Below are 12,232 nucleotides of genomic sequence, written 5' to 3' on the forward strand. Positions count from 1 at the left end.
ACATAAAGTGCGCCTAAGATTCAGCGTCCAATAGACCGAGAGTTCCTATCTTTTTCTTGGAAGATTATTACCATTTCCATCCGAAATTACAAGGCATCCCTTCTCTGTATGATAAAGTTGTCGCAGATCATATCCGCAAGAATAACATTTTTCCCCCATAAGATCTCGTGACAAGGTCAAACAAGGAGATGTAAGCAACCTAAAGTGTGGGGGCTAGGGTGGCATGGAACTTGGAAGTCCACAGATGGCAAGCAGTGCGCAGTGAAGTTGGTTGGAACAATGAGCTGACCTACTTGTTATGCCTCTCAAAAGTATGAAATATGTCCTCTGCCTTCTGAACCTCTCATTGTCACTTGGGGTAATGTCTGCCAACACATCATACTTTAACAACTTCCTGGATGTGTTGAGAGTGGCTTTTACCAGGTGGAATAAAAATCAGATCTTCCCATCCAGAGTTCTTCTCACTCATCTGTATCAAGACAAAGAACATAATAAATCCAAAATTATTTTTTTTACATGATGTAAAGCTAATCAAGTAATCAGGCCATTACCTCCACTTTCTTCAAGACATCTTCTAAACTCCCGACCTGATCAAACAAATAAATAAAATAATGATGTAGAAGAAATGTACCCACAAAAGGGCATGATATAAATACAAGAAAAGTACCCAAAAAATACATGAATACATTACTTACAGATCATACCTATTTGTGTCCACACTCCACATAACTTAGCATAAAGCAGAATTTTCTTCAATTATAGGTTTAAAGCATTATCTCAACATAGCTTTTAGTTCATCAATTCCTCGCTATCGAGTTCAATCCATTTTTGCCACGACTCATCACCAAAATCTCAAAATTATTTTGAAAGGTTTCGAAAGAATTTTCTAAATCTATGAAAAATATTGCCGCATAACTTTAAGTTGTTGATTTGTTCACACGAAAGCAACATAAAACTAAAGATACATTTTGGCCTCAAAACATCAAATGAAAATGCGTGTCGGCATGTGCATTGCACATTCATATAAGCATATAAAAGCCTCACTGGAAACAAGAAATGACCAAGTGACCAACATACAATTGTGAGAGGTTATACTGCTCCAAATTTGTGATTTATCTTTTGACACTTCACGTAGAACCCACACACTTGCTATACACAGAAAAGGAAAGTGGTTGAATGATATATACCATAATATGTTGAGAAGCACCTGGTCCTCTTGATGCCCTTGAAACCCTTGACAGTTCTCTTTCAATATCTTCCTACGAAGAAGGAAACATAAAATAGCTAGTCAGTTGTACTCCTAACTATCTTGGCAGTTTTTATGTCCCAATTAGAACAACAGTGTCCATAACGAGCTCAGAGTGTTGTAAATACCTTTTGGAAATAAACAGGGCAGTAGCGTTTGTTCTTCTTCTTAAAAACCAGGAGGTCTGACTGCAGACACCAATCTTAATTAGACAACTCAAACGTATAATTCATCCAGAATAATAGATAATGATATAGACATCTATATATTAGCAAATGCCATGCACACAAGCATTAAAGTACATTCACCGAGCTGCCCTCTCTCCACCACCAAGAGATGACAACCATCCTACAGCAAAGGATTTTCCCAAATAAATGTAAGGGAAAATATTTTGTCAGGCAAAGCGGAAAGATACACTTGTTAATTGGAAAAGGTTACTGTATATTATTCCTTATTAGTCTGAATTGAACCATCCACAATCTAAAGCGAAGAAACATTATGGATTTTATAAAAAAGGCTAATACAAGATGGAGAAAACACTAGAGAAATGGATCTTAAGGCTGGTAAGGTAAACTAGCAATGGATTTTTTTTAGATGGAACAAAATTCCATGAGAAACTAGGTCCTACTGCTTCTGTCATCACACTGATATGGCCAAAAATTCTTGGAAATAGATTGTGGCCCTAATAAACTATACTTGGTTCAATGCGCTTGCAAATATGTTCATAGTCCAGCCTAGTATAAATTATCCATGTGATGCATTAGCCTAAGAGGTGTTTAATGCATGATAGATAAATAGGAGCTTCAGTGAACACGTTTCTTTCTACAAGGAGTACATGTTTTTTCTTCCACTGTATGGCTTTCCCTTGTGGTGGTGTTTGACGAGTAAATGAAACAACATACCTGAAATACTGGAACTCCATCGAATCCCCTCTTCATGTCAGCAGCTTTCAGCTGATAAACAGCATAAGTCTTGTTAGTTATATGCATATAAAATAGGATAAATATTTAACATTCCATGATTAGACACAGCATGAATCGATGCTGTAACTCTACTTCCTGCAATGTAGCTGAGCTGCCCATCCCATCACAAGTCACAACCCCCACCAACCCCACATGAGAAGTTGAACCTAGAGACCTGAAAACCATGGTTCGCTTAGCTCTCCCCCCATCATCCAACCCACTTTTTCCCTTCAATTTATGAATGTGGTGAATACATGTCAACTAAATGGAAGAGAACTATGACTCTCAGTAGCAAAAGAGGATTTTGGAACAATGTGATTGTCTAAGACCCATCAGGAGAGGTAAGAAGTATGATATTCTCATAGTAAATGACCATGTGAATTAAGCAACAAAGGACACATATTAAGCAGAGATCCTCAAAGATACAAAGATATGGACATATGCGAAAAGATAAGCTAAATCATATGTAATCTAAAACCAAAGAGCCTCTAAGAGAATATACTTCCACACAGACTTATGAAAATGTCATTTATGAGGATGTGTACATAGGAATAGTTCACGCAGTTCAGTGGACAGCTAGAGAACCAAGTTTTATGACATGGTGACAATTTCAAAGCGAAATAGGTAATGAAGGCCAATTGCATTTGTGGCAACAATTTTAATAGCCTGGTGTTGCTTTTAAGAAAAAAACATGCAAGGTTTCCAGCATAAGCGCACAGCTACCGATATGAGTAATTTATTATACAGTCTCAAAACTTTGGCAATCTTTCTCACTCAAAATTAACAATCTACTCATGCAAAGAACTAACCTCGAGTGCATTCTTTATTTGGAGAGGATCGGGCAGAAAACGGAACGCAATTCCTTCGACCTTCAGCATGTATACCTAATGGATGTGAAGGAAGGATCCAACATTATCATATCAGATATGACGAAAATATATACGCAGATTCTTAAGGAAATTAGTAACTCTACAAAATTGGTTGCTACACAGAGTGGAAATTAATCAAAATTTGGTTTACCATCTAACATCCCAATTTTTAACAACTAAAATAGATTAATGCTCACTTCAATTGTAGCCAATCAGTCACCCACGTTGTAGATGCCGTTTCTTAATAAGAAACAATGATTTTCTATCACTTCTCAAGCATAAAACTACATCCATTCACCAATATATACCCTAAAAAGTACTTAATTCAACAAAATAAAGAGAAAACACTTAATTTAACAATAATAAAGCTAACACCGTCTCACCTGATCAAGAGTAATTGGCACAACTTTAGCCTGACTTCTCAGCTCTCTTCTCCTTAGCCGAACCTAAGAACGCCGGATATCAACTTAAATCCACGTAAAAATCAAATTGGAAGATGTAATCATACCTAAAAGAACAATTATATGTAAATACTAACTTGAGCTAGAAATGCTTCTGCATCCTCCAGTCGAAAGCACAGCAAGCCAATCGATTTAGCTCCATCGGAATCAGATATGAGCACAAACTCATTATTGGAATTGCTCACCGTGTAGACAGCAGTGCCGACGAGGGTTCTGGCCACCTGATCAGAGCTCATATTGGCGACGGCAGCAGCGGCCGCGTGCTTGGGTTGCGAGACAGACGCAAATGGAGGTGCCGAATGGAAGCGCCTGGTGGCCGGCGCAGAGAAGTTGGTGGCAAGACTCTCGGCGAGGCGTCTGGTCTCGTCTAGTCGAGCGGTGAGTCCTGCGCCGAGTCGGAGACATTGATGGTGAATGAGAGTCGAGAGGGACAAGAGAGGGTTTAAGGGTTTAGTGGAATCCATAACCAAAATCCTGTTGACGATGAATCAAAACGAGCCAACCACGATATATGTAATGCCGGGGGATTTTTGAGGTGGTCGGGTAGTTGGAATGCACAAGAAATGTTTAATGGGCCCGGTCCAATTAGATTTAGTTGACCAAACGTAAAAGGCCTCAACTAGTATTAGCCCAAACGCTTACAACATTGTTGGACTTGGATCTTATCCATCAGGCTAAGCTCCGCATTGTTTCAGGCCCATATTGATCTGACCCAGGCCATTGTAATGAAATTACAGAAGATAATGCAAAATACTAATTAATTAATTAATTAATGATTAGAATGGATTCCTAGCTTTCAGTAATTAATTAAGTTGGTTGCAGGGTATTTTGACCATGCTTTTGTTACCTGAAATGCTACAATTGTACGCGCGAACCACTAATTGAAGCGATAAAAATGATGTGTATCACTCTAATGATCAGGGTTCGAATCTTCCTCTCTCATTAAAAAAGCGCGAACCACTAATTGAAGCGATAAAAATGATGTGTATCACTCTAATGATCAGGGTTCGAATCTTCCTCTCTCATTAAAAAAAAAAGAAGGAAGACTGCAATTGTCCATTTTTAATTCTTTAAACATGTATCAATCGAATTTGATATTCTATATTCTTAGATTGATTTTTAATTCAAAAATTGCTTTGAACTTGATTCAGAGAGAACTGCAAATAATACTCAAACTAAAAGATTTTTCTTTTTAAGACTGAATAATCATGGGTCTCTTCTCTGGTTAAATAAATTTTGAAAACTTTGGATCGACCTCCAGTCCACTTTAGAGATTCTAGTTTTCTTGGTTAATTAATTTGAAGAGCAAGCCGATTGCATCATTTGGATGACGTTACGTACGTAATGCATCTTAGCACTTTGACGCAACTCCTTTATTTTTGTGAACAGAAAACAGAAAACAAAAAATAAACCAAACGAATCTTGAATATTTTACATGAACATCCAGCTACTAGCTATTTTATTCCATAGGTATAATCTACTACTTGTATTCCCTACAAATTTATCATCATATATATTGTCTATAGATAGATTCTTGGTTCATATGTGGTACGGTTGTGTTGCACATGTATATATCTAGTCCTAGATCTCTTTAATTATTGAACACTAGTCAAAATATTCTAGATAAGGTGCTTTTTTTAAAAAAAAGATCTACCCATTTATTCTCTTATCTTGCTTAATACTTAAGTTCTATATGCTCATCAATCATGATTAACTAGTTTAATATTAATATTAGCAGAATAATTATTTTATATGTCAAGTGTATCACAAGAGTAGGTCCCCCTCATTAATCACTTTAGAAAAAACATTAATCAATTACCTAGCACCTAGCTAGTATAGTTGTGGATAAAAGTTCTGTAGGGTTGGCTGGCTCTCTACATTTATAAAGGTTTTGTACTTCTGTTTTCCTCATGCAAGCTCATAGATAACTGGACCTACAATAAGGCAAGCTCAAAAGCAAAAATCATGCAAGTTGGGAATAAAAGAACAAAAATGATAGATCACCTAGTTGGTATATCAGTTATCTCAGTAGTTAAATTGAAAGCATAGAATTCAAATGAATTCTTAGACTTCACATGTTTCACGTGATGCACATAAAATCCTATAAATATAATTCAGTAGTTGGGATAATTAGGATACCAGATGTTGGGATTCGTGTTATAACTGATAAAAGAATATTGAAGCACAAGACAGGCCAGAATCTTCTCTATATAAACCAATCCTTGGTGTATACTTGTCTCACACATCCTCCTCACCTCACCTCACTTTGGTCTCTAGCTACCCAAATACTTGATCTCTAACTAAGAGATGCATATATTTGATAAGGAAAACAGTAAGTCTGCAAGCGTGAACCTAACTCAAGGTCAGCTGAAAACAATCTTCGAAGAGCACGACATCAACAAAGATGGACTGCTCAGCAAAGAAGAGTTGAAGAAAGCCTTCGAGAAATTAAGGGCATGGTGGCCAGACTGGAGAGTTAACAGAGCACTTCACCATGCAGACGCCAACGGAGACGGAATAATCAGTAGTTCTGAGATGGACGACCTTGTCAAATACGCCGTCCGATTGGGATACAAAATCAGAACTTGACTCCGCCGTCTAATTAAGTAAACAATTGATTGATCGACTTACATCAATTAATCAATATGTGTGTGTGTCTATATATATATATATATATGGATGTGTGTTTATATATATTATATGCATGCATGTACCACAAAGGAAGTGTACTAATTGTGTTTCTGTGTTCTCAACACAAGATCACTCTACCCTTTACAATAATTGATCAAGAGATTATAGTTTGTGTTTTGTCTTGTGTTTCCAATATAAGCTAATTTTCATTTCTAATCCACAATTAGTTGTTGCAGCTTTTCTTCATTTCATGTGTTTTAGAACTCCTTTTTTTTTAAAAAAAAAAAAAACCTGAGAACGACAAGCCCTTTGTAAATTCGATATAGAACGTTTCCAATATAAGCTAATTTTCATTTCTAATCCACAATTAGTTGTTGCAGCTTTTCTTCATTCCATGTGTTTTAGAACTCTTTTTTTTTAAAAAAAAAAAACTCGAGAACGACAAGCCCTTTGTAAATTCAATATAGAACTAAACTCGGGACACCTGGCCTACGTGTACAAGGTTTTTCCTTTGACAATAGGGTAAGTTTTACAAAAATCCAGTGCATGGCAACAAGGACATTACTCCCAGTGGGAATCGAACTCAAGACTTTCTGAGTCCATACAATTTGGCCCTAAATAGATTCACCAACTAGACTATCACATCCAACCGATTATGTGTTTTAGAGTTCATGTTCCATGGAAGAATAAAGTAGTTGTTTAAATATCGTTACTAGAATCATATCGATCAGGCGACTGATATGCGATATAACGTTCAACCAGCCAAGTAGCACAAAAATAAATAATATATGTACTGAAGTGAATAATATGTTGTTTTGGAAGTTAAGGCCTAAGATACCTTACAAGTGCTCAAGTTCAATTATCACTAATAGTATTTTTTTTTTACATATTTTTTCAACCCATAAAACAAAAATCGATGTACAACCTTAACTCTTATAAATAAAGTCTTAGTTTCTCGTCAAAGCCATTATTAAAAAATCTACTTGAGGACTCATTTTGAGTACCTCGGGTGTTAGTTAAACGTTTATTTTTATTTATCTATAAATTAAAAAATGAAAAATTTTATTTGTACACCATCAAACTACTAAGCTTACACTGCTTACTCCAACCTTACAAACTTTCACTAAAATTTTATAAATTTACACCCAAAAATTAATGAATAGACCAAAATGCCCTTGACTTGGAAAATATCAGATAGATAGGAAGTCGTTAAGTTTACACCTTCATCTTGAAACAGTGGATCCTCTGATGAAGATGGATTTACCATTGACTTCTCTAACTATAGCTTCGGCAGTGCAACTTCCTTTTGCAACCGGTCACGTTCTGCACAAGCTGCTGAAAGCTCCATACTCAGATTTGACGTACTGTTTTTTTGTATTGATCAGAGTATTCTTCCTTCATTATCTCCAAATCAAGCATGAGCTTCCGGGCATTCCTCTCCCACGTCTTAGCTTTTCCTTCGATGGTATCTTCTGCAGCTTCAAAAAAGTTTCTTGAAGAACGTACCAAATGTTCTCAAATCTTGCTGATGTTCCTGAAACTGGTTTTCTGAGTCCATATGCTGTGAATTAAAGGACAAGCGATTTGATTGACAATGATTGTCAGCAAGAGGATTTGTTGGTTGAGCACTATTCAAAATGCCATGGACTTGTAAAATATTAGGTAGAGTTTCTTCGCGTATAAACTCTACTTTTTTTTCTTAGGAGATTTTTAATGTAAGCTTAGTATTTTTCAAATTCAATATGTAAATATATATTAATTTTTTAATTTTTAGTCAAGGGTTTATTTGTCATTCTAAACGAAGATGTATATGTAAAAAGAAAAAAAAAATTAAGAAGTGCCTATCTATTCAAGATTCGAAAAGCATATATATATATATATATATATATATATATATATATATATATATATATATATGTACAGACCCTGTTCTTAGAATAAAGGGAGACAATACGCTCTAATTGCAGTCCAAGATTATTTAATTCCAAGGAACCCATATTGAGATATTGATACTACAACTATGCCAATTGCAGTCCAAGATTATTCAAGTACTCGATATTTATGCAGGATCAAACAAACGTGTTACCTCATTATTTAAAAAAAAAAACTGAAAGTTTGTGTCTAATTACTAATAAGTGGTGGTTCAATAAGAAAACACATTTTTTTTTCTTTCTTAAACACAATGTGTTTATTCAGCAATTGAGAGAATTTACATACAATACTTAAAAATCGAAACATTTAGAGTTTATACGTCACGTCATGTGGCACTAGTTAATAAGAAATTTTCATATTAAAAAAGTAAAAGGCTATGCAATTTGTATGGTAATTCTAAACAATTGGATGATAGTCTGGTGGTGAATTTCCTTGTGGTCAAACCATATGAATTCAAAAGGTTTTAAACAATTATATTCTCATTGGGAGCAATACTTTTGTGATCATGTATTGCGCTTTGATTGAACTTACCCTATCGTTGTGTAGAAAACTTATTTGCGCGTGGCCACGTGCATGAACTTTGGTATAACTTGTCCTTGTGGCCACGTGATGACAGGATCACTTGGGGTTTCGTGGTGAGCTTGGTTGGTTGACCAGAGATGGCATCCTCAATCACCTTGCTTCAGGTGAACCATCTAGCGACTCTTTGGGTACCATTGCTTAGCCTAACATCTCGGTTCTGCCTTGATCGACATTTCGGAGGGATGTCCATAAGCAAATTTAATGCCCCATCTGAAAGTATTTATCCCCTAGCCTACGTGTAATCCCAATAAAATTATCGAATTAAAGAGATTTTGTTGGGGGTTTGGGCCTCCAGTCAACTTTAGAGATGCTAGCTTTCTTCGTTGCGTAAAATTGAATAATAAGCCTCTTGCATCATTTGCATGACATACCTAATGCATTTTAGCACTTTGACGCACCATCTTTATTTTTTAAAAATAAAATAAAATGAAATAAAAACAGAAAACAAATCAAACGGATTCTAAATATTTTGCATGAACATCCAACTGCTAGCTACTTTATTCCACACGTATAATCTACTTCTAGCGTCTTTCTCAATAATGAATCAAAGTGTTATATGTCGAATTCGTAGTGCATAACTCAATCTAAGTTTCATCATTCCTTTTATAAATGCTCTGAGTCACCTGTTGGGATTTTCATATCCCTAATTGTTACATCTGTATGTTGAGATGAGATGTGATTTGAACTCGTCATTAAGATGGTTGATGTTGTTGCACTATGAGGATTCATCCTCATCTGAAGTCTGGTTTGATTTTGAATCCACCCTAGATTCTTAGTAGATATGTGGTACTATTGTGTTACACATGTATATATATATATATCTGGTCCTAGATCTCTTTAATTATTGAACACTAGTCAAAATATTCTAGATAAGGTGTTTTTTTTAAAAAAAATCTACCCATTTATTCTCTTATCTTGATTAATACTTAAGTTATCAGAAGTGATAGGGATCCCAGCAAAAAACATTTTAATCATTCCAATAATGGATGTGTCATTCTCTGATTCAATCACCAGGTTTTATGGCCCCTACACTTACATCAATTAAGGGATAAGATCCACTACATGGATAACTGGAATACTTTTTACTGGGATTCCTAACATTTTTGTAAAGTTATATATGCTTATCACTAACTGATAAAAGAATGAAGAACAAGACAAGCCAAACTATTCTATATATAACTCAATCCTTCTTGCATACTTGTCGCACACCTCCTCACCTCACCCCACTTTGGTCTCTAGCTAACCAAATACTTGATCTCTGACTAAGAGATGCCTTTTTATGAGACGAAAAACAAGTCTGTAGACGTGATCCTAACAGAAGCTCAGCTGACAACAATCTTCAGAGATCACGACATCGACAAAGATGGAGAGATCAGCAAAGAAGAGTTGAAGAAAGCCTTCCAGAAATTAGGGGCATGGTTTCCAGAATGGAGAGTTCGCGGAGCACTTCAATATGCAGACGCCAACGGAGACGGAAGAATCAGTATGGATGAGATCAACAACCTTGTCAAATACGCCTTCCGTCTTGAATACACCACCAATCACTTGACTCCCGCGTCTAAGTCTAAGTAGATAATTGATTGATCGACTTATATATATATATATATATATGCATGCATGTACCACTAGGTAAGTGTACTACTTGTGTTTCTGTGTTCTCAACACATGATTACTCTATCCTTTTATAATATTTGATTAAGATATATTATAGTTTGTGTTTTGTCTTGTGTTTCCAATTAAGCTAATTTTCATTCTAATCCACAATTAGTTGTGTATATATATATATATATGCATGCATGTACCACTAGGGAAGTGTACTACTTGTGTTTCTGTGTTCTCAACACATGATCACTCTATCCTTTATAATATTTGATTAAGATATATTATAGTTTGTGTTTTGTCTTGTGTTTCCAATTAAGCTAATTTTCATTCTAATCCACAATTAGTTGTTGCAGTTTTTTCTTCATTTCATGTGTTTTAGAACCTTTTTTTTTTCAAAACCGAGAAGGACATATAAGTTTGCCCTTTGTAAATTCGATATAAGACTAAACTTGGGTCATTAGATCCGCGCATACAAGCTTTTCCCCTGACGATAGGATAAGTTGAGCTAAAACCCAGTACGTGGCTACAAAAGTGTTACTTCCAATGGGAATTGAACTCAAAATCTTCTAAGTCCATACGGTTTGGCCTCAGATAGATTCATCAAATAGGCTATCACCCAAGCGGTTAAGCATTTTAGAGTTCGTGTTTAGTGGAAGAATACATCAGTGTTTTAAATATAGTTACCGGAATCATATCGATCAGGCAACTGGTATGCGATATAACATTCAACAAGCCAAGTGGCAAGAAAATATATGTCTATATACTAAAGGGAATAAGAATAATAAAAATCATGTTGTTTCGGAAGTTAAGGCTTAAGATATCTTACTTAAGTGCTCAAGTTCAATTATCACTAATAGTATTTTTAACATATTTTTCACCCATGCAACAAATAAAATACATCGAAAATTTTTTTTAAAAAATTTCAACCATGAGCTTATAATTAATAAAGTCTTAGTTTCTCATCAAAGTCATTATTAAAAAATCCACTTTGGGGACTAATTTTAAATACCTCGAGTATTAGTTAATTTTTTAAAATTTATTTATAAACTAAAACATAAATTTTCGTATCAAAATCGGTGTGAAACCAATATTTAGACCTGTTTAATATCCGTTCAATCAGTATTTGACTGGCACAACACAACCCCGATTTTTATATGTAATCGTACCAACTGATAGGCCGGTATTCGGTTCAATCCATATTTAAAACACTGGAATAAACAAGACCCCACATTAATCCAATTAGATGTCGATTGAATAAAGCCATAAGGGGACACAGTATGCTCTAATTGCAGTCCAAGATTATTTTATTCTAAGGAACCCCTATGGTGATATTGATACTACAACTATTCCAATTGCAGTACAAGCTTATTTATGTACTCGATATTTATGCAGTTTGTGGTGAAACCATATCATCTCGAAAGTTCTTGAGTTATATTCTCATCGAGAGCAATACTCTCGTGACCACGTGTTACGCTTTGACCCAACTTATCATATTGTTGAGTAGGAAACATATTTGTGCGTAGATCTGATGACTTGAGTTTAGGCATAATGTTGCCATAAGCTGGACTTTGATCCAACTTACTCTTATAGCCACTTGACGACACGATCACTAGAGGTTTTCATGGTGAGTTTGCTTGGTTGACTCGAGGTGGCATCCTCAGTCACCTTGCTTCAGGTGCACCATTTGGCAGCTTTTTGGGTACCATTGCTTAGCCCGACACCTCGGTTGTGCCTTGATTGACATCTCGGAGGGAAGGTGTCGGCACCTCAGTAGTACCATGTTCGTCACCTTGACTCATCACCTCGTCTTGTCACCTTGGTTTATCACCTGAGGACCTTGGCTTGTCACCTCGGTTCGTCATCTTGGTAATGTGGTGTCACGTATCATTAAAGAGTAATTGTTGGTAGCATCAAATTTATTCCTTCTGAAGGTTAGATTCTTGATAG

General features: G+C 35.7%; 1 protein-coding gene across 1 annotated transcript; it reads right to left on the reverse strand.

The window, feature by feature from the left end:
• Window positions 1-8: 8 nt before the first annotated feature.
• LOC119999899 (protein TIC 22, chloroplastic) lies at window positions 9-4,043 on the reverse strand. The gene is made up of 8 exons (XM_038847701.1): window positions 3,616-4,043; window positions 3,461-3,523; window positions 3,018-3,092; window positions 2,149-2,199; window positions 1,375-1,434; window positions 1,188-1,259; window positions 552-587; window positions 9-469 (listed from the first exon to the last, which is right to left on the reverse strand). Exons 1-8 carry the CDS (start codon window positions 4,000-4,002, stop codon window positions 377-379), a joined length of 837 nt encoding a protein of 278 aa, XP_038703629.1. The 5' UTR covers window positions 4,003-4,043; the 3' UTR covers window positions 9-376.
• Between the last annotated feature and the right edge of the window lie 8,189 nt (window positions 4,044-12,232).

The sequence above is a fragment of the Tripterygium wilfordii genome, chromosome 6 (assembly GCF_013401445.1).
Source record: "Tripterygium wilfordii isolate XIE 37 chromosome 6, ASM1340144v1, whole genome shotgun sequence".
NCBI lineage: Eukaryota > Viridiplantae > Streptophyta > Magnoliopsida > Celastrales > Celastraceae > Tripterygium > Tripterygium wilfordii.

Coding starts and splice junctions, on each gene's coding strand:
- LOC119999899 (XM_038847701.1), bottom strand. CDS start 4,002: ATGGATTCCACTAAACCCTTAAACCCTCTCTTGTCCCTCTCGACTCTC. Junction 1,435..2,148: donor ATGGAGTTCCAGTATTTCAG/GTATGTTGTTTC, acceptor TGGTGTCTGCAG/TCAGACCTCCTGGTTTTTAA. Junction 588..1,187: donor GTGCTTCTCAACATATTATG/GTATATATCATT, acceptor TTGTTTGATCAG/GTCGGGAGTTTAGAAGATGT.